Consider the following 23938-nt stretch of genomic DNA (forward strand, 5'->3'; position numbering starts at 1 on the left):
AATGTGATTTTAATATGTTTCCTGTCATCTGATTGGTTAGAATAAAACCTGGCATGTCGCTGATACTGGGATTTGCCAGACTAAAGTAGCAAACCTACTCGGAGCATAGCATCACAATGAATCACATCGTTCAATAGTGTTAGCTCCTCTCTCTCTCTGGCAGAGTCACGCTTTTCAGTGGAACCTGTGTGTGAGACGCTTTGTTTCAAATCGCTTAAATGTGCTGCAATTTTACACTCAAAAAACAGCTTTTCATGTTGGTCTCCTCAGTCATTTTGAGTTGTTTCAATTCCGATGAACTTGCTGTTGCTTGGAAGTGTGTCTCCATTGTGCACATTTTTTCTTCCTCAGTTTTCACGCTAAAGCCAAATGTCATACTGAGTTAAAAAACAAACAAACATAAAAAACCCCAGACAAGACCATGGATGAAAAGTAGCCTTTATCGCCATTGTACACCTCACACAGTATGAACGTGTTTGAATACAACTGATAAAGTTGAATCCTTGCCACGTGTAATGTGATGTGACACTTCACTGAATGGAGTTTGAAACTAATGTGCAAAACTGCAGTGAAGGTGAAAAGCTGCCAGGATGCGATGCAACAGCTTTGTCTCAAAGTCTGAGAACACTGGAGTGTTTATTTAGATCCAGTCTTTTCAAAGTAAAGCACTTTAATTATTTTTAAGGAAATGTTATGTCTACAGTAAAGGTGTGCTCTCACCCAACTCATCTTAAGTTGGTATTTTAGCGTCTTTTATTTAAGATGGCAGTGAGCAAGTCAGTGATGGTGAATGTATAGTAGGAATCAGGATGGGTATCGTTTAGGTTTTATCCGATACCAGTACCAAACCGGTACTTTTGAAACGGTGCCGGTGCTCAAACCAGTGCTCAAACCGGTGCTTAAAGAATAGAGAACACAAAATTGGTCCAAAAACCTCTCATGTTCAGCTGGGTTTTTTTTGTAAAAGGATAACAACGTTAGCCTTTTCTGCAGATATAGGGGATTTATGGCATCATTCTTGGCTGGAAGCAGTGCTTAATCAATGGAAAAAACACAAACTTTGTCCAAAAACCTCTCATGTTTAACTGTTTTCCATTTTTTCTTTGGTCATTTTAGCCTTTTTGGCCAGGGTGAAGGGAGTATCTGCCATCAAACAAGAAGACAGCCGCATGTAGCTATGATGATGTTTGCTAGTTCACCTTAAGTGCATTAATGTAATAACGTGGTTAGCCTACTCAACGTAAATTACACATGAACAACATTAAGTTACTGACCCAGAGAAGAACGGCTGCTGCTGTCATCATCATCCATCATCATTTCTGCTACACTGGCAGGGCTAGGGGCCAAGACTCTCCTCTTCGGGTTTTTGGGGGATGTTGCTAACTCCGGGTCCGATAACAGGCACCACACCCGCAGTAGATGTGCTCGGTGTGAGGTCTCGCAGCAAGCTATCAAATACGGCGCATTTCTCAGCTTTTAACAAAATGCTCTACGTCGCCAGGTGTTTCATCAGATTCGGGGACTTACCTCCTTTGCACAGTATCAGCTTAAAGCACTTGTTGCAGGCTGCTGAGTTTGCATATTTTGCTGTGAAGTACAGCCAGACTTTGACCGCTTCAATTTGGGCATTTTTAATCTGTAGCTCTGCTCTAAAAGAACGTACGTACCTGGGCCCGCCTACTACGCTCGCAAAGGTAAAATGATTGGCTAGAATCCAAAGTGTATGACATCTCAGGGGGGAAAAAAGCACAGAAAAAAAAGCACCGAAATGTGCGCTGCTTTTCGGTCTGGTTACTACTGTTAATGTCAGAACCGGTGCCGTAATGGCACCGGATACCGGTACCCATCCCTAAGCAGGAATAGTAGTAAAACTGAATTTTTCAGGAACAGTTTTTTTTTCTCATGTAGAAACAACCTTTTAAGTTTGAATTCACAATTATGACTGCGTTGGCGTTTTACAATATGAGGTATAAGGTGACTGATATCCATACATATATCTCAAAGTAAAATGCTTGGCAAAAATTATTTCAATCAGGCAATTTTTTAAAATCTTGAAAACACCTCCTTTTAACTCATTAATGGGTCGTCTTTTTCTGTCATCGCCCTGATATAGGATGTTGTAGGTTGTATGATGCCAGCTAACCTTTCTAGTGTATATATTATGTGCATTACAGTGTTCACTGTTGAGCTAATCGTTTAACAGATCTGCTGAGGGAGCGTGCTTGCTGGGAGCCTGCACTCAACACGGGCAACTAAGAGGCAAGGGTTGTGTGTGCACTGTTTGTGAGTATCTGTGTGTATGTGTGTGGGCACTGTGGATGACTGAAGGGTTCTGGCAGAACGAGGTCACTCTGTTCTACCAGGTGATTTTGTGCGGGGGTGGACAGGATAAGGAGGCATGTTTGTGCATGTGTGCATGTGTGCGCATGATTGCACTGCAATGCACGGGCTCTCCAAGTACAAATGCAGCATATAAACAGGTTTTTAAAAAATCTTTTAAGCAAAAGACTTCACTTTCCAAGAGAAAGTCTTTTCTTACAAAAGCACTTCTGTGTATTAATGCACATGTTAGTTTTATGTTAATAATACTGTCAAGAAATGTCAAATCTATTCATATTTTTATGCGATGGTGTGGGACTTTGTTGGCTGGAGAAAGCTGTCTGGAACGATTTCTGTTACTGTGCTATCATTTACCATCTCACAACCACCAGTAACCAGGTAAGGCGCTGCTTATTTTAACTCTTTGAAGAGACCATTTAGGCCCGCTATTAAGCCCCGCAAGGCAAATATTTGCATGTGCACGGAGTGAAATATAAATAAGCAACAAACGTAGCCCTTTGCGGACCCAAGTAGCGATGTGATGTGATGTGAACACTGTGCTGCTTAATGAGTGTCTCAGGAGAAAGCAGGTACGTGTCTTCTATCCCTCCAGCCACCCCAGAGCGGTGCCCTTCTCTCTCAGCATCATTAACTCCAACAGTAATGATGACAAAAAAAACACCAAAAATTTACATTTTTACGTGTTGATATAAATGCGACGCTACGTATTGCGTCAACAGAAAAAGTCATCAAAATGAAGCGTCACAGTGGAACACCACAAAAACTGCAACAAATCCTCAACATGACTTTTTTGGAAAAGCAACTTGTTGGAAAAAAAAATCCCTTCCAGTGAAAAGTAACCGTTTTTAATCTTGTAGTTATATTTTTTTTTTAAAAGAAAAAAAATATATACATTTCATTCTGATGAACAGCAGTTTTGAGGGTTTAATCAATGCCATAAAAATGACTTATCGCAGTACTCTGAAGCAAAAGGGAAAATTCATCTCGGAAGTTAATATTGTAGCACTTAATTATGTTGTTAATGAGTGACTAATGGAAGAGTTCTTTTCATGAAGGTCTCAAGAGAGCACCTTTTTACAATCTGATTAATCCAGTTCAAGACGTCTGGAAGCGGTGTGTTTTTGTTTATTTTTCTTTCTTTCTTTGTTGCCCTACAGGGTGCATTTAATTTTCTGCTCCAGACAAACAGCTTTTCATTTATCACATCCCGGCCAGAAAAGACACCTGTCGCACAGAGAAAGAGAGGAAAGCAGAGCCTGGGGGAAAACTAATGTTCAGCGTGCTTCGTCCTAAATATTAACCAGGCGCCTCATGCTCTAAACTTGCTGATGGTAGCCACTTTTGGATAGACCGAGAGAGGATGCACCCCAATCCTCTACGGACAGCGCTGGCCTACTTGTGTGGAGGTGACCCCCCCCCCCCCCCCCCCCCCCCCCCCCGTGTTCTACAAGGCCCTAACGCTCACCATTGTTATTTATGAGCTCACAAAGGTGTCCTTTTTGCAGGGAGAACAAGTGCCACCTGTTTTAGCAGGAGGTTAAAGTACGGCATGGTGTGCTCTGCAAAGGTGAAAGAGGGGATGAAAGAGTGGAGCAAAACAGGATGAAACATTAGAAACTAGGCCGCGAGCTTTCGGATTATCTCAGTTTTATCGGACTACTGAAGGAAACGGTTTTTAACATCAAAGTAGTGTTGTCACATTATTAGCTATGGTGATCATTAATATTATACAGTGAGGTCGTGTATTGTTATCTCTCGACTTTTGCAAAGTTCCTACCTGTCTCCCACTCAGTTGATATTGCACTGCTTGCATTACAGCAATGCTAGTGTGGAAATTTGCTTTTCCTTTTGTTGAGTGAGATAAGAAAATTAAAAGCTGTGGTAAACATATATATTAATTAGACAAGATCATGTATACAGCAACTGAACCACTGCCACTGTATGCGTCTTCTATCTAATCAGTCTATTTTTTTCTTTGACATTTTTTTGAAGGATGGAAAGACTGAATTCAATATTCGTCCATAAAGCTGTCGCCCTAGATGTTGACTTTAGAGCAACATGCAGTTACAAAAAGTTCACATATCACAAGGTTCAGTGTCTGGAAATGTGTTGACCAAGCTAGAGGCTGCTAAACATATTTTTTTTTGTTATTGCTGACAGCATCCGTAGTATTACCTTCACGTTTAAAAACGCCATGTTTAGTGTTAAACACTAAAGCGTAGCTGGAGACAAACATTGTGAGAAGCCAAGGTTAATTTCTTCACATGCATTTACAGTTTCGCAAAATGGCACAACACCTTTGTTCTTCCCTTTCAAAGTGCTCAAACACACAATAGAGAACAATGAGATTTTATGTAGGTCTGGCTAAATGTGCCTTAGAAGGAAGCCAGGTGCAGAAGAACAGACCTTTGTGAAGAAAAACTGAGCAATGCCTCACCGCTGATTCTTTTATTTCCCATTTAGACTGGCACTGAAGCAGAGGATTACGGATATAATCAGAACTAAAGATAGTCATCTGGACTGTATTTGTGATTAAATGGAGAGGACACAGGTTGCCAATTTCCCTATTAAGTGGTGTTGTGCTGAATAAGGGCCCTTGGAGTTTATTATCTGTTCTTTAAAATTCATGACATTGAGCAGAAAGACCACAAAGACCCTAATCAATCAGCAGAAGAGGCAGCGGTTCTATGTATAGTCAGAGATGACAGGGGCTGTCACTAAATTTATCCTCACAGAAGGTAAAGCAGCTTTATGCTAGGACATATCTCCCTTCTTCCTTCCTATTTAAGGACAGTGAAGTGCTTTTATTTAACAATTTATTGTGCCTGTAGTGCAGAGGCTATACTTCCTATGCACGTACCCACATAGGAATTCCTGCTCAGGTGTAAACACAATGAAAGTAGACATGGTCAATGGACTCTAAGTGAACTTTTGCACCACTTCAAAGCTTTAAGGTTCAGCAGAAGACTCTCTTTCCTATAATGAAGATGAGAGGAGATAATCTAGCATTAACGGTTGGCTTCCCATGAGGAAAAACCGTGATTCATTAAGTGTGAAGAGGTCTTCAGTATGCATACACATTCCCTATCTTTCTCTCCCTGTGTGTCTCTCTGCTTCCTTTTTTCCCCTTCCTTTCTCCATGGTGATACAGACACACCACACAGAGAACCTAAATGAAAGGGGTGTCAAAAGAACACTGATTTCTAATAGGGGAACTCTCTGGATCAGCATGGGGCTTGGCCTAAGTCTGTCTGCTCTTCGGCCAAGGACACCGTGTGTGGGAGCATCAACCGGACCTGTCTCTCTCCGCCAGGCACCAAATGAACCGCTACAGCAGGACACAGGGATCAGAGAGCAGTGGGAACCTGCTTTCATCTCTTGGGGATTAGCACTCCCATAGGAGAGAAGTATATGTGTGTATGTGTGCGTTGTAACACTCTACTAGAAGTATCTACCTTTTAGCCACAGGCTGCATGCTTCCTGTTTGTGCCGCATGCTGAGAAAACCCCCCCAAGGCCACAGACACACAAAGTTCCACAGGCAAGAGTGGGATGAAGGAGAAGACGCCTTCCCTGGGCAAGTTTTCTTAAAATAAATATGAAACTCTATGAGCTTATTCCTCATGTGCAACGGTGATGTTTATAGACCGAGCTACACCATTGGAGGTTGATTATTTTTAAAATATTCAGCATTGGAGGAAAAAAAATACCGTTCAGAGCTCCCTGTTATGTTCAAGAGAGAAACTATTTGTATATCGTATATAGTACAGAGGAACTTTAACACTAAAAAGCTAACACGTGGGCGAGAGTAGTAATTCTAGTGAAGGCATTAAACATGCACGGACACAGAGAAGGACTTCTGGACAGTAACCAACTGAGTTCTATTGATATATTAGTGCTGCGGCAGGAAAGGGCGAGGCAAAGAGTAAAGCAACCTGCAAACCACAACTGTGTGATGATCTGCAGCGTTCTTGAATCATTAGCCACTTCACACCAGGCAACGTCTTTGGTGCCGCTGACGCACAAAAGCTCACAGAGACTCACAAGTAATAGAAAACTAACAACATCAAATCATAGCAGACATACATGTTCCTCTGGTTATTTTGCAATACTCGCAAATGAATCGCTGTCATTTGATGGTATTCAGCATCATTCATTCTACAATACATATGCAACAGATACTTGCTGTTTTGGCAGAGCTACAAAAAGATTGAAACTACTTACTAATTTTACATAAAAGAATTTATCTGTATCCTTTCAGGTTGACAATAATAGTGCAATTAGAATAATTCTTTTACTGACTGGTTGTAAAACATACAATAAAAAGAAGCCATCAGAGAGTACAAACCTCCGCTGACAGCATCTCACTCTCTGGGCAGTATTTACTTTAAAGGGCATAGTAATATAGTTTGTATATATTTTTCATGTAGGAGTAGGAAATGGCAGGTATTGATTTGCAAACTGGAAATAAATAACTTCAGCTTATTATATAATATCATACGACAGTATATTTCCAACTAGGGCTGGGCCATATCATACCGTTCACGGTAATACTGGTGTAATGTCGGGCAATGATAGGAAAATGAAATATCGCGATATAATATGGGTAAAACGCGCATGCGCAGTGCCTTTGTTTTCATACACACATGGTGGAAAAAGCATGGCGGTGACCGAGAATGAGAAGAGCGAGAGCGGATCGTTAAATGAAACGGATGAACCAGAATTGGTTTGTAAAAATGCTGCAACTTCAGTGGTGTGGAACTGGTTTAGCTTTCGTCCATCAGATACACAACAAAGCACTATTTTTGGTAGAACATGCTAGCGGGCCGTCGTTATTACCGTGTTTTTTTGGAAAATATGGCACACTTAAAATCGATCCTTTGATTTTTCTGGAAATCGACAGTGCCCCTTATAATCCCGTGTGCCTTATGTATGAATTCTGGTTGTGTTTACTGACCTTGAAACGATTTTATGTCGTACACGGCGCTCAAAAATCTGTCAAATGTTTTAGTACGACTTTGCTAAGCTACGAAGCCGCACCGCTTGATGGATTGTCGGAGCATTGCGGCTATCGTAGGCAGGAGCCTCGCAGAGAAATACGTACTGTGCTTCAGCATAGTATTACGGTATTGTGTGTGTATAACCTCTTTTTAAGTTTTGTGGATATTATACATTGTTATGCTGAGGATATGTTGGACAATTTCCACTGGAAATACCTTTTGGTTAAACTGTCAGCGAGGAATTGCATTTGCACTGTTACATTTTTATATAACTTTAATGCACATAAAAAACAGCTACTCGTTTAAGTGAAAATACCTTGATTTTTTTTTTTTTTTTTTGCACAAATAAAGTTGTGGAGCTGTAAAGTATCTTGTCTAGTTTCAATTATATTGTCAGTTATATCGTTATTGCAAATTTTCAGATGTATATCGTGATAAATATTTTTGGTCATATTGCCCTGCTCTATTTCCAACTAACTAGGCAACTCATTTTCTCTCTCTTGGCAACACTTTCTTTAAAGATGTAACACAATATCAAATGTAAAAGTGAGGTCAGAGGACAAACAGGACATCTACAATGTGATATTTAGAATCCACACATATCAGTATCATTTCCTAAATGTTGCCAATGCAAAAAGCAGTAGAATTTTAAGCATCATTTTAAAGATAAAATACATTTTATGAATATTTGACCTCATTTTACCTTGAACAGAAGGTCAGAGATCCAAAGTAACATGTTATTTAGAATCCTCATATATCATTTATTGTATGTCTATATGTTCTCATTGCAAACAATAGCTCTGTATAGCATTATTATCACTTTCACCTTCAGATCAATCTGTTGACCTTGAAGGAGAGGTCAGAGGTCAAATGTGACATTTTAAATCTTTATACGGTACTTTCTACATGCTGACAAAACACACCACAACTTGTAAGAATCATAGTTTCTAAGTTATAAGACTTTTTGTCAATTTTCAACCAATAACACAGGTCTGCAACCAAAAAACTGCGTAGGATTTTTTGTCTATTTCTTATAGATTTTTACTCACTGAAACCGGGAAAATATTTTCAAAATTCCATCTCGTCAGGTTTTCTTGCAAAACTCATGTTTGTAGTGTAATTAAGCGTACAATTTCCCTTTTAAACCCAAGTCTGGTATCCTATACTTGAGTCAAAAACCACATCCAAAATCCGAAATGATTTGTTACATTAATTTAATATTTCTAAGAGCAAGACTCAAGAGAAATACAAACAGAAAATGCGACAAATTGAGATGATCACGTCCCAACAGGTTTATTTTGTTAATAGCGAAAGGTAAGGGATCTCTGAAATATTATGCATCCTTAATTGTAATTTATTGTAACTTTTTAAAAATGTAAACTCCTCATGTTGTATGTACATGATGGAGGGAAAAGAAGATCCTTTTGGATACAGCAAAAAGGTCTGCAAAAAAACCTATAATTTACCAAAAACATCCCATGTGGCTGAAAGAAATGTTGTTTTTTGCAGACCTGTGTTATTCATTAAGTTAACCTTGAAGATCTTGGTGGCTGTAAGGCAGATTTTAATGGATTGTTAAAATGACTCCACTCTGCACTTGTACTGTAAGTTTTATCAGAATTCATTCATTTCAATCTATCGGGTTTAAAGACAGAATGACAGGCTACTAAAAACATAACCTCTTTGGCACAGGTAAAGATGAACACAATGGATGCCCTCACAAAATGAAATGACCAAAATATTATAGAACACAAATACGCTGGACTCGACCTGCTCTGACATGCACGCCACAGGAACACAGAAAGCCTACCCAGTCTTGGTAACAACACTGCGGTGCGTCAGTCCTTGCCCTCTTGTGCAAGATACTGTACCAAACTGTCACCGTCAGCTTCGAGAAAAGCACTGCTTGCTTGTGACACACTGTGTTAGAAGTGCTTTAACTTTACTTTATTTTATCTCTCCTCGCACACATACTGTATACTGTAACAGGTCTCGACACGTGTACAGCCCATACTTCCCTCCTTCATTAATTTCTGCCTCACAACATGACACTGAAAGCAACCTCGTTGCACACCGTCAGGAACGAGTGTCTGCGTGTCTCACTTTGCAGAGGTTCTCTCCTTCATTGATGTCGCTATACTAAGAATAAGGATGACTCCTGCTGCGCTCTGTGTCCTGGATACGAAGAACCAGCACTCAGCTCTAACTGTTCAACGCTGCCTGTCTGCGCATAGTGAGGTACTTAGTCTCACCACGAAGGCAATTTTGCAAGATTTATGTCCAGCTTCAACAGGCAAAATGTGAATACATCACATTATATCGCCCATTTACTGAATAAAAATTGGACAGTTTTGATTTGATCTTACGTGAGTAAATGCTCCTATTAGTTCTGATGACTGCTTTGTTTTTCTAAATGTTGTGTTGTCACTCCTCCTATTATTTTCTGTAAGTACAACATCACATTTGAAGCCTACTACCTCTCCAACCCTATTTCAGACAGCTGAACACAAACCAAAAAAAGCTCCACCTTCCAGGCCAGTTCTTTTTAAAAACAGACCTGGCCTTGCTGCTTCTGAATGCCCTGGCACAGCTGTCCACCTGCAGTGTGCACCCGCAAGCAAGCCTGGACCTGGACACCAAGCCCTGGGCAGTGAGCAGGGAGCAGCTCATAAATGAGTAATGGCAGTCACATTAACATTTGGTGGTAGGGCAGGCTAAGGGCAAGAAGGAGGGGGGGAGCAGGCTCCCTCTGTCTTATAAAACAGCAGCTGATTAATGTTTGATTCTAGCTGGCTTCATTCTTCCACCGGTGCTGTGCAGAGCTAATCTACAGAGGGTGCATTTGAGATGGATGGAGCTGGAAAAGAGTGGGATGAAGAAAAAAAAAAACAGTTTGTACAGGTGCTGTTTGGAAAGGTTGATCCAGCAATAAGCTATCTTTCCTCTGGCTCTAACATGAAAAATATCAAGAAGGCAAAACAGTTAAATCAATTCCAAATGAATTCGGGCACTGGTATGATAAGGCGTGGAAAATGGTGACGACAAGGAAATGTCAAAACAGGTTCATTTTGGGTAGTCAAGAAGAAAAAAGTCCAACTTTCCCAATTTTAACATAAACACAAGTTATGGACGACATCCTCGTTTCATGTGTAGCATTTCATTCATTTTTATTGAATTGGGGATGTTAAAGGAAGTTTAATATAACAAAAACTATAACCTCATGGACGATTCACATGTAATTCTACACTAAGTCGGTCTCAAGTTTGAAGCTGGTGAATCAGACCGATTTGGCTTGTTTGTAGGTGTTAAAGTGGAACCTCGCTGCTCAGATGGTGTGTGTGTGTGTGTGTGTGTGTGTGTGTGTGTGTGTGTGTGTGTGTGTGTGTGTGTGTGTGTGTGTGTGTGTGTGTGTGTGTGTGGGGAGAATTAGCCGACCCAGGAGAGCCATCAGCTAATGCATCTCACCCGGGCCTTTCATCTATAAAAGCTGGCTTACTTGTTTAGTGTCTTTCTCAGCTCACACCGATGCACTTTTGGAGTTTGTGTTTTTGTTTGTTTATTTCTAAAGAAATTCTCTTCGATTCAGGGCAATTTCTACTTTTCGATTCCCACCTTGACACTTTACCTTGAGTCACTTATTGACAATAACTATGCAGTGTAGAGTTGCAGTATTGAATTGCAAACAGAGACAACATTTACACAGAAGGAACCACCACATGGCTCTGTTAGTGATTAGTGCAATTTAGTGTGCAAAGTAAAAGTAGAAAAAATAAAATCAAGCACATTACAACTTTATGTATGTTGCCTCTTGACTCCAGTACCTTCTAATGGGGTTTATGGTTTCATTTCACTTGCTAGTTTAATACTTTAAGGATGTGGCTAACTTGTCAATTACAAGTCTATGGTAGTGCAGTATTTTTGGCGTCAGATCCACCACTCTTGACATTTCAATAAACCCTGATGGCACTGACTGAAATACTTACACCAAGGCTTTTAAAAATAATCCACAGCTTGTAACATCTCTCTTTTATATCGCACACTCTATGGTGGCTGCGGTCGGCAAATAATTTTCTTCATTTCCTGGGAAAAATGTGGTGCCTTTTTACTAGGCGTGCAACAATACTCATATCAATATTGAACCGTTCGATACAGTGCTTTCGGTTCGGTACGCATATGTATCGAACAATACAAAATTTTTAATTTATTTTATCAACTTTCCTTCTGACGATGCTGTCTGTGTTGAGCGCTCAGTGGATCTGCGCTCGACAGTGCAGCTTAGGCGGAGTAGTCGAACGCAGATTCACTGAGCGCAGGGCAAGCTAGCGAGACAGAAGTTAAGCTCGTTGCAACATGGCAAATTGAACCTCCCCCATCCTCATTCAGATCTGGCGTTTGGAACTATTTTGGTTTTCATGTGAAGCATGACCCTGATGGTAAGTGCGTCATGGACAAAAGTAAAACAGTATGTCGGATGTGCCACGCAATGCTCAATTACATTGGTGGGAACTAGTGCGTTAGCGCAGTTAGCTCGTTAGCGTGTTGACGCCGTCCATCCCCACGCACGGGGCGATCCGCGGTAGCTCGTTAACGGAGATTTGTTGTGGCATTAACGTAATTTCAACGAGATTAACGCTGACAGCACTAGTGGGAACACAACGAATATGACTGCACATTTACGCCGACATCATCCTAGTGCAAAGACAAGTGGAAGCAGACAAAAACAACAAGCACGCATGCTACAAAACTTTACCCGAGTCATTTAGACAGCCGTTAGCACATGATTCTCCTTATGGGGACCTGATATGTTTAATATGTTCCTGAGAATATAGCCTAGAAGAAGCGTATAGTATAGCTTTTATTTTGGAAAGAGCCATTTCTCTGTAATAAACTCTCTTTTCCAAAGATGAGTGATTTCTCGATCAGATAGATTAATTTTTTTATTATTTTGTTGTTTCAGCAACATTAAATTTAAAAACTGTACTTTTGAGTTAAAATATATATTTATAATTTTAATAAATGACAAATTAAAAAGGTATGAACATTTTTTTTTGTATCGAAAAAATATCGAACCGAACCGTGAATTTTGTGTATCGTTGCACCCCTACTTTTTACATATCACAACCCAGAGTTATACCTATTTCACAAACACTAGTACTGATGTTTCATCATCACAGGCAACAGTGTTAGCATAAAACATAAACATAAAATGATGGTAATATTAGTTTTGGATGTATTGGATCATAAGCCAATGTATGTGGAAGGTTTTACCCAACTTACAGGTTTTGACCTAATGCTGGCACTAGAGTTCAGATCAGGTGTGATGTTAGAAGTCAATCTAAGTGTGGCATCACCATATTTAGCAGAACTGCATGAAAGGGCTGTACAAGGGTTCTGATCAATATTGAGATCAGAATGATGTCTTATCATTGTTCTCTGGTTTTAGTGACAAAAGTGTTTTTGCACTGTCACATAAACATAACACTGCTTTAACATCCATACGCTGCTACATTCCTGCTATTGTACAAATGTTTGCATCAAAACAAAATTGGTCCTCACTAGTCACCTAAATGCATCTCATAATAGAAGCATGAAAAATATAAATGATGAAAGAAAAACTATACCAAAACTTAAAAGAAATTAAATCCACGGGACATATGATTCACTTTTAGACTGTTACTGTTCATGTTGGTACATGTACTGTTAATCAAATCATCTTCGCGTACAAATAATTATGTGTGTGTGTATATTCACCTGATCTAAGCACATCACTTAGAGGCAAATGTAACGTCTGTTATGGAATAAACATATATTCTTAGTGCTCATTTTCTAAATATATATTGTTTTATGTATTTTAATAATAAAGGCGTGTAAAGCAAGGCCACTTTTGACTCACAAACTAAGTGCTCAGCCAGACTGAAAAACAGGAAGTTAGTGTAGAGCTGTACAAGCATATAAATAAAAACAGGAAACCAGACAGAAAAAGGAGGAACTAGTAACATATAAGGAGTTGTTTGTATCGAGGCTGTGTGTGACGTGTAAAGTACCAAAATAACACCTATATGAGACACATTTTTAGCTTCTAATGTTAGAGATTCTGCAACTGCGCAGGGCTCTCTCTTCCGGAAGATGATTGAATAAAGAATTATAAATGTTTTGACCACTTCTGAGTCGGGTTTTCTCTGTTCTATCATGGGGATCAAAGAATCGGGTTTAATATGTCTTTCACTGCATTCCCAGTACCCGCAAGTAAAGTGCCCAACACGTTATTTGTCCATTACCATTTCCCAAAAACCATCAGTAGTCACGATGCTTGGTGGACACTTATCTTTGTCCAAATGGAAAGCGACTGCTCTGGTTTAAGAGCAGCTTTATGCACTAGATAGATACACAGAGCTCACTGTTATGTACTTCTGAGTTGATTTCGGATGATTTGCTTTAGCAATCGTTGCAGTGTTTTTCTTGGCCTTCATGCATTAATTATGCTGCAGCTGTATTTTCATATGTTAGAATACGTTAGCTTTATAGCTTTGCAGCACAGAGACAAATCTTCAGCACTATTTGCATTTGATTTCTTCTTAGTTAACATCACTTGGCCTAAACCTGAAGAATTTCCAAACAACCGATGATAACGGCACAAGCTCTTAACCTTCTGCTCTTCCAGACATTTCAGTTTTGTTTAACATAATGTTACCCGTCTAGACTAGCCCAGGAAATTTCAAGCTGGTCGCTGCAGGGAACAGTTATGATTGACACATGCAAGCACGCTGCTTTTCCTTTGCATTCTAATGGCAGAACACCCATTTTAAGTATCACTCACTCATGCTCATTTAATTGTGGGGAGCCAAAATCATAATTGAAAATAATTAAAATTCAATTACTTGTGCAGCAATTGCATGATAACCCATCTCGCAGCTGTCAAGGCATCTGAGGCAATTGCCTCAGTGTGAACATCATAAACGTTGCACTGGCATCCACAGAGTTCCACCAGACACACACAGACTGGGGCTAAATAGCAAGATAGTGACTTAAATACAACAACATTACACAAGTGCTCATCACAAAAAGTGCATTTTGTGTCACACAGCTCCCTGCCTCCTCCTGAACAGACTGCTCCATCCAGGGATGGTTTTAAAAGAATGGCCAATGGGGATCTATGAGAAGCAGAAACAATAGAAGCTGATGTTTGGGCCTAATTCATCTATGCTTAAAATGTCAATGGCCATTTACTACTCGAGTGCCTGGCTCACAGCTGGATAGTAAATGTGCTGTTTTGGATGATCAGGGAGAAAACTGTAAGAGCACAGTGATCTTGACGGTTATGTGACAAGGGAGCAAAGGAAATTTGAATTTGTCATAGGTGAGAAAAAACAGACGCCTCTTCATACTTCAGAGAAAACACCAGTTTCATTTTTCTTTTCCAGGGAGAATACTTTACAGAGTGTTTCACAGTTCTTGCTCTGTCTCTGTTTAGAAGAAGAAGAAGAAGAGAAGTGGTAATGCTTTGCATTCCAGTACATTGTAGTCCTGGAGCTATTTCAGTGTCTACACCCTCAAGATTAAAAGAGGAACATCTTCTCTGTGGTGGCCGTTCTATTGTAACAAAATGGATAGATTAAACATTTAGTAAGATTAGTACACTAAAAGCATATATTCACGTTAACAAAAGTGTAATGTGCTTAACTGTGGCAACATTACTGATGAATTCTATCGCTTTAAATGGCGTCTACTTTCAAGTGCAGATGAGCAATAATTACACGACAACGTTATGTCGTTAATGGAAAAGGGCCCAGTGAGACTGGATGTGCTCTACATACCAAATTTGCCACTAAATGGGGGGGAAAAATCCAGTAAAGCAGTGCGGAAGAGAGCAAAAAAGAATTGAAATGATATTAACGTGTCAAGTTAAGGTCGATTAAAGTCGTTTGGTAACATGGAGGGAAGTGCAGCTACAATAAACGTCAAGGAAACAGGAACTCAGCAGGTTCTGTCAGCTGGCATGTTGACATTCTCTGCATGAAGTCAGCTCCAGCAGTAATCTTATAGAAGTGACAGATTAGTACTTATAAAATTCCTGGCATGTATACACACATGCACACCCTATCTAACCCAGAAACGTGCACGCACACAGAAACCCACAAGCACGAACGCGGCATGCGCACTCATTTGCAACACCCGCGTGTGCAGATTCAGTGCATCCTCAGAGCAGGAAAGTAAGGAATACTGAGATACAGTTGTGATTGACAGGCAAATCGTTCTCGCTGAAATACCCGTTTGACAGAGAAAAGCACCAAATGCAAGAGTTAAAAGCCAGCCACAGCAATCACCTCAGTATACGTCACATGAAAGCAAACTCGAGTATTTCGTGTGTCTCTCCGAACCTGAGTGTCTGAGGTAAAATGCGTAGCAAAATATTAAGACTTTTATTTTTTCCGAAACGAAAAACCTAATGCTCTTTGCGCAAGCCCGGGTGCCAATCACGAGCGTGCCTCTTTGAGGTCCAGGCTTCATCCGAATGTCAGCTCCGTAACACATTATAATTCCAACCCGGAACTTGAATGACACAGTTCCACCGTGCAACTCTGTCAGGGAGGGGGGAATAAAAACTGCTCGCCTTTTATTTCAAGAAACAGCGTAACCTAACTGCTAGTAGCAGGCATCGGCATTTGGCTTTAATAATGGTTTCTCCACTCTAATTTGCGTAGGGATTTGCCCAGACCAGTCTTGTCTCACAGGCTCTTAATGCTACTGTGCTATTCAGAGAGAGAAAAGCGGGATGTGCCTCAAAAGTACCAAGCAGAGAAGAGGTAAGAGACAGATAAAGGGGTGGAGGGAGAGACGGAGAGGGGAAAGTCTCCCACAGTGGGAGGTGATGATGAAAGGGGGAGATATTAAAGCGTGCTTTGCCATTTCCTGTTCCCCATAATATCACATAATGTTGGTATAATTAACCCCAGGAAATGTGGCTTCATTAGTCTCAGACTGGATGTTAAAATGAAGTGTGAACTAATTGGTCAAGTATACGCGACGGCAGACATTAACAGAGGAGCAGATGCGAGCAGGTGCAGAAATAGAAATGATTCTATGGCAAAAGCGCGACAACGTTCACTGGCTATTTTCACATGTGCTCTTACAACACAAACACATGTGGCTATAAAAGTAGTCAGACTGCACAGTAAAGTGGTCTGACCCTGGAGAAAAGTATTGTGTGTGTGATCTATTTTTCCTCCTTTGTGTGCTCTAAACCTCAGCACATAGCCTTAGACCCATTGGTTCCAGCAAGTTTCCTGTCTTCTCTCATCTGCATCACAAAAAGAGGCTTTTTCTCCATAAAAATACTGATCAAGCCTTATCTTTTTGAAACATGTAATCCAGTGGGGAAAGGCGGACTTGTAGCCATTAGGCACTGTCCTCTGTGCCTTGAGTCTCTGCCGTCTCCGCCTTTGTAGCAAAAGGCCAGAGCAAAGCTAGTTTCCATTCAGCTGGGAGAGCTGGTCAAAGCCACAAGATCAAGCAGCTCCCAGCACTTTCTTTTTATCTTGCTTTTTTCTTTTCTTTTCTTTCTTTCTTTTTTTTTCTCAACTGAGAAATACTTGAGTTGTCTCGATAGTTTTTAGAAGATGGCATGCAACAATCCTCCATAGAACGGGATCTTATGTTTTCCCTGGACTCCTGCAGGTCTGACAGCAGTTTTGAGGAAAAGTTTGAAAATTTGGAAATGCTATGTCTTAAATTGGGTAGAAAATGGGAAATTCTCGATGGAGACAGGCTGCCATTTTTATGCTTGTTTGTTTCCTTCTTTGCTGCTTTCTCTCTTCTGCACATATTCTTGCACAAACCATCTGCCATACAGGCCCTGTGTGACTTTACTTCAAGAGCTCTTAGTGGCTGTCTTCATCAGCTCAAGATCTGCTGCAGAAAAACAGCTTTAATTGGTACTGAGGGGGGAAGAGAAGCAGAAGGGGCTGCACGCTTCACCACATTTAAGAGAAAATACTTGTGAATGATCAAGAATTGCATTCAACCAAGCTTCTCCTCGATACAGGCATTTATTACTTAGGATAACGCATCAAGGTCTTTTCTAACATCACGTCTTTTATACAATAAAACCCGTACAAGCTCGGCATGTCATTAAATATGCTTCCATTTAAATAAACACATGTTCCAATTAACGCAAATAAGGAAAGTTGTGAAACTGCATCCCTTAGGTTACAAAGCAGTGGCTCTCAGGTTACGTGCAGGTAAATCGGCCTGTCTCAGTAAAATAGCACACTGTAGGATTTCACAGCGGCCTGTCGGTAACAGACTCTTGAATTTCGCCTACTAAACACAGTTGCAAGATTGAACTAGCAAATGTCAGAGCAGCTACAACTGGGATCTTGCATTTCATGGCAAAAAGAGACACTACAATGTGCAGCCAACAGTGGAGTCCAATCCTTTCCAGTAGGTAATTACGCCATTTTGCCAAAGCCACTAGAAAGCTTCACTACAATTAGAGTGGCAAAAATGGCCTCTCTGACACATTAGAGGAAACCAGGGATGCCCCCCTTTCTTCTCTGCACTGTCAGGGTTCTTCACTGTTTGTGATGTTTCAGAAGAGCTTTGAGACATTAGCTCCTGTTGTTGCTCTAGCTTTGGAGACATTTCGCAGCCCATTAGGTGCTCTTTCAGCCCCAACCACCACTCAAAACCAGTGAAAAAGGATGAGGGAGAGACGGAAACTATACACAAAGGACTTAAATAGGCACATCAGTTACATATGTAGTGACTTTCCATTTAAAAAAAAAAGGAAGAAACTGTTGTTTAACTTTGGGAATTAATTAGGCTTGCTTGTTTCCCAAGGGCTAGCTGAAAAGATGATAGTGATCTCTGTGATAAACTGCTCTTCCACCCATGTTTTTCACTTTGGTTTTCTCTGCTTTTTGGTTCGATCACATCAAACGTGAAGAGTTTAAAGACTGTTCACCTGCTTTAAAACAAACGGTAATAAAGGTAACATACCAGTTTATCTCACCTGTATTTTAGAAGACAATTTAAGAACAGTAAGCATGCTAAAGAAGCAAGATATATACACTTCATACTTACTTTAAGGGAAGGTTTTAAAAAGGCAGACTTGTTAGAGACAGACAATCAGAAAACGTTTGGCTTGAAGCAAATTAGAAATTATTCTTTGAAATCTGCTAAGGCTCCAGTCACGCAAGCTTAGCGGCAGGCTGGCAACCACCAGTCACTAGGGGAAAAATAAGTATCTGCTGACTGGTTTTGAGTGGTTGCTGGTGGACACTGGCAGTCATTTTGAAATCAGTTGCTAAAGCACCATTCATGTCGGCCTAGAGACTGATCAAGGACTCCCTGGTATCACCGGCTGCTAGGGGAAAACGCGTACACTCCTCAAAATGTGAAACTGACCACAATGACGTATAAAGTGCTGTAGCGAAAACCTCTTGTGTTTGTTTTAGTCACCCACAGGTTTCCCTTATCGCCCCTAGTCTGGATTGATGATGCAAAGACTTACCAACTAGTCTCTAAGTGGTAGTGAAACTATGAAGAGTGCGATGCAAACCAGAAATGGAGACTGTTCACCTTGAAAGTAGGTAAGTCAGAAACGTGTTGGTTTAAGCAGCAAGGCAAGACTTCAACTTTAAAGATGGCTGCTGTCAAATTTGACTTAATTATTTAATTAACAAGTGTTTGCAGACAAGACTGTGTCTTCCATGAAAGCTACAGGAAATACGGGTGGGTTTTGATTATCGATTTATCGATTAAAATCGATTCTAGCTTGGATAACCTGATATCGATTCATTAAAATCCTGAATCGATTTTTAATTTTATTTTTTTTTTTGACTGCCACCGCAGAATCTCAGGTTAAACCTCACAAAATTTCAACCACCAAACAGCTAAAACAGTAAACGAGAGCAGGTACACGGCTTCTGCACAAAGACATAAACACAAAGCGCGGACCCGTCTGCGGCTCACAATCAGTGAGATGTCGCCTTTCTCACCCGACGGCACGGACACGGTCGGGGCTAAAAGCCGACAGCTTGCTGACTCTGATGTTTTGACGGGTCCGTGCTTTCTGTTTACGCCCTTTTTGCACTAGTTTCTGGAGCTACAGGTTTGATCTCTCTCCAAACAATATTGACTGAACCAGCAGCAAAAGAAGATCCAAACTACGCTTCACATAAACATCGTCATGAATTCCCTCTGACTTTTGCTGTTTTGTTTCAACCATGACAAATTCGCACTTCATGCACAGCTCTCTCTCTCTCTGTACTTCAACAGTTTCCCATCTAAAAATCTTTTTTCCACATTAAGTCTACCGTTGTTTACAGCGCTGTCGGCTGCTGTTTTTTCCTTTTACTTACTTCCAAAAAGAAAGCCTCATTTCTGCTGTTCAATGGGCTACTGAAGAAATTTTAACTTTTTTAAATTATGCAAAATTGCAAAACGCGTTGCTGTGTCTCTAATAAAACCTCTGTAACTTTGCTCTGCTTCACTTCAGCAGCATCACGTAATGTTCATATGTTGATTAATGGTTTTCTTTCGTTTTTGATCTACTGCAGAATATTTCTATAAAATCCCAGGCCAGGAAAATCACCTTCATGTTTTTCTGCTTTATCCTCAGTTACTTTGACACAAAAGCATCTGCTGTGATGCTCACACCTTTGAAGTCTCGCAAGTGTCAACTTCCTTTTTATAGATATAAAAATATGGAAATGTACTGATGCATGATCTGAATCTCCACCCTGAATTTTGCCTCTCTGACTGTCTGAGGCAAAATTTCCCAGATTCAAAATTTTTCAGAGGCAAAATTTCCCTTATTGAATATTTGTTTCATCCCCCCATCATACGCTGCTACTCCCTTTATTCTATTGCACAATACTATGTCGCTTTCTAGAATCGCCTGCACTGATAGTTAAGTTATTTTTTATTTATTATAGAGTTATTTGATACTATGTCTTGCACTATCCTACTACTGTATATTACTATTCTTATTGTATATATTATATATCTTATTCATCTGTTCCTCTGTCTCTCCTGCTGCTTTGAGCATGTACATGACAAAAGAATTTCCCTCGGGATAAATAAAGTTATTCTTATTCTTATTATTCTTATTCAAATTGAATCGAATTGAATCGAATCATGGATCGAATCAATTCGGGATCTTGTGAATCGGAACTGAATCGATTCTAGAAATCAGTGACGATACCCAGCCCTAACAGGTAACCAGGGAAATCTGCTAGCAAGCAATAGCAGTCTCAAGGAGGTTTTTGGTGCAGCACTCTTTTGCTATCAGTTCAAGAGGTGACATCTTTAGTCTCCACTCTCCAAGTGTTTGTGGAATACACTTTTTTCCTTACCAACTGGTTAGCGGCTTACGGAGGGGTCTTTAGGCCAATGTCACTGATGTCTAATGTCTGATTTTGTAAACTGGATGATCTGCAGAGACCAAGAATAAAAATATAGAGTTTTTAAATTAAAAAGAAACTTTTTTGCAGAAAACATGGGTTGAAAGGTAGCCTGGCTTTGTCCCATGGGAAAAGAAATCCACTAATCAGCAAAGTTAAAGTCCACATATTCAGTTATAGCTGGATTTTGTTTTGATCCTTTACCAAAACAGGGAAAATAATACGCTGCTTTCTGTTTAAAAAGACAATCAAGTCTTCTCAATTTAATTTGAACTCCTTAGAAAAGAAAAACATTGATTTCTTAAGGCAAACAGGGAAATATAGCCTTGTGTATTTGGCCAAGAAAAACAGATTCACGTAATATTTTTAATCCTGATACCTGAAAAAAAAAAAACCCCACACACACCACTAAAAGAAATTACTTGAAAGTTCCAGATTAATATATATTCTAATCTTATACAAATGTGTCTTGGTCTGGGCATGACAGAGTTAAGGTGGCTTCTAGTGCAGTTTATTGGGATGAACAATTTGCACGGCTGGCAGAAAAACCATAATCAATCTGGAGATTATAGATAAGGGCACTAAAACCAGCCGAGCACAGCGTTTTCTCTTATCACAATTACACCTTGCCCTCCCGCCTCAGGTACAGCCAATTAAGTTAGAAGAGGATGTGCGAGCAGGCACTTGATGTTGAGGAGGCCTATCAAATGACTAAAAACACGCCCCACCCCTGCTAGCGACACAGGGCGAGCTTGTTAAGCACAGGTAGGCACAAGGATGGAGCTCAAGTATGACTTTGCACCGCAGTTACATGTTACGTGTTTGTGTTCATCCAAAATCACACCTATATGAAAACAACTGAATGGTTTGAATGATGTATTCTTTGCTGAGTGATAAGCAATCTGCTGGCTGGCTTTCTGCTGACTGCACTTCATAAAGGTTCCAAGGGCACACGGACCTTGCCTTAAGACTGCTTCCTTTCTCACTCTCTCAGCTGCTTTGGAATCCATTCATTACTTCCCTTTTACTTATTATTTTTGGGGGTGTTTCATTGTGAACTATCATTCACATTATGCGTCCACTCAGCAGTACAGAAAAGAAAAGTGTTGGTGCAGAAGAGGAAAGAACCTGTGCGTTTCATTTAATGTAAAAGCGGCAGGGCGGTTAAGAGAGGCAGAGATGAGGTCAGCATCAAGGATTACGCTCAGGACGAATACAAATCTTTACCCATTGTGACTTCTTATTCCCCGCTCTTTGTTCAAGCCTAACTGGATTGGGGGAAGAAGAAAAACAAAACATAAAAAAAGCACCGCACGGTTGCTAGCTTGGCAATGAAAAATTGATCACACAATCTTCTCTGTGCTTCATATCATCATCTCCTCCACCAGCAAATAGAGGTTAACCAGGCACACAAAAATAAACCTAAAGTGCTTGATCAAAACCACAACTTTGCAAGTTCTCTTCCCTCCTGCCACTTTGATGTTTCAAAGACCAGACACAGTAGTTGTATCTATATCGCGTGATGTCACTGCACGGCTTTGGCTCAACATTTTCAAGTTACAAACGATACGCTGGAGAGCAAATGTGACATGATGACTTCCTGTATTAGCGATGTACGCACACATGTACAACGTGAACAACTAATGAGCATAGAAAGCAATGTTAGAGAAGACAAGTGGCCGACACAGGTGACCCAAAACTCGATATAATGCCAGAAAACACACACACACACACACACACACATATATTTATATGACATATAAACAAAGCTAGTACTGCAGATAGACTCAGACATTGAGCCGATTTGATAAAGAGGCGAGACATTTTACAGGAAGACATTAATAATGGCACAGCGGGGACTTCTATCCACTTCTATTTCACCTACATGGAGATGAGTTCCACTATAGCTGGAAGGACGCAAAGTAAAAAAGATGCTCCTTACTGGCTCCTTATTGAGTACTATTGGAGTCAAAAGGGGGTAAATTGACTAAGTAGGTCGAGGCAAAATGCATGCAGGGAAAATATGCAAAATTCAAAGTGTGATAGGCCACATGGGTCTGAGGATGCTGCTTTCATAATTGCTTTCTCTTGATGTTTCTCTCCTCGTTTCAACATTTGCTGTGACATGCAATGTGATGGAGAATAGCTTCCCAGTGATGCAAATGATGTTTATGGCTCGTCGCTCCCCCACTGAGACTAAAATCTGAGAATGGTTCCTTCCACATTAACGCAAACAGCCACTGCTCTGTCGCTGGCGGAGTCCATGCACAGATGGCTCAAAATCACGGGAGCGTGCGGCTGCAGTACTTACCACGTTCACTGGACAGGGTGGTATCTGTCAGCGAGAGAGAAAGAGAGGGAAGAAAAAGGGGCATGGGGAAAAGAGAGAGGAGACGATGATTAGAACATAATAGGTTTCAGTAAAAGTGGCATTGCAAAGTCACCGTTAAACAAGAGAACAAAACAGATCAATTTCTCAGGATTAATGGAAAGTCACAGGCAATAGCCGGACAGTGACATATACAGAACGTAAGGCTACTATTGGAGAAAATTTGCTGTCACAACTGCGTAGTCTCTCACATTTGTCTCTGTCTATTATCCAGGCGGCACCATTTACCCAGAATACAGTTTGTTTTCTTTCTTATACCTCTTGTCATTGCCTCAAGCAGTGGGATTCATCATTATCTTCAAATGCTTGTTGTGATGTTTATGTTGTTCTTGTGTTCACTCAATGAAACACAGGGAAATTACAGAACACTGAATATTCACATTACACACATTTACGCAATGTCATTGTGGGCAATGTTTATTCAGACGCTGGCACCTGGTGACAGATAGACTGGAAACAGCCATGGAGTCTCCCGTTGTTTTTCCTCACAGTTGTCTCCCCTCCTGGTGTCCTCAAGCGGGGTTTCTTAGTGAGATTTGATCGCCAAAGCTCAAATTTGCATTGCTGGCTTACAATTTTAATTTGGAGAGCCTTAAAGCTGAATATTCTGAGATACAACTGGTTTCTTCATTCCAGCTTTAAGGACATCTCACACACAATGACTAATATTATCTATCTGTACAAAGAATAAAAAGAAAGAAGGTGACCAAACAAGAATGGGAGAACACTTAACAGTAAAAGTTGCAGCTTTTGGAAATATGTTGGTTTCAGAGACAAGGCGCAATTTTTACAGCAACCTTCATT

At 40.4% G+C, this 23938-nt stretch overlaps 1 protein-coding gene across 2 annotated transcripts in view; it reads right to left on the reverse strand.

Moving 5' to 3' along the window:
• Positions 1-23938, reverse strand: part of LOC146519031 (cadherin-4-like) — a 217642-nt gene that overhangs the window by 106802 nt on the left and 86902 nt on the right. For both annotated transcript variants that reach the window (XM_085160823.1, XM_085160825.1), the window contains exon 3: positions 23057-23080. In XM_085160823.1, coding sequence (XP_085016949.1) covers positions 23057-23080 — 24 coding nt within the window. The remainder of the gene's footprint in view (positions 1-23056; positions 23081-23938) is intronic.

The sequence above is a fragment of the Neolamprologus multifasciatus genome, chromosome 5, assembly GCF_963576455.1.
Source record: "Neolamprologus multifasciatus chromosome 5, fNeoMul1.2, whole genome shotgun sequence".
NCBI lineage: Eukaryota > Metazoa > Chordata > Actinopteri > Cichliformes > Cichlidae > Neolamprologus > Neolamprologus multifasciatus.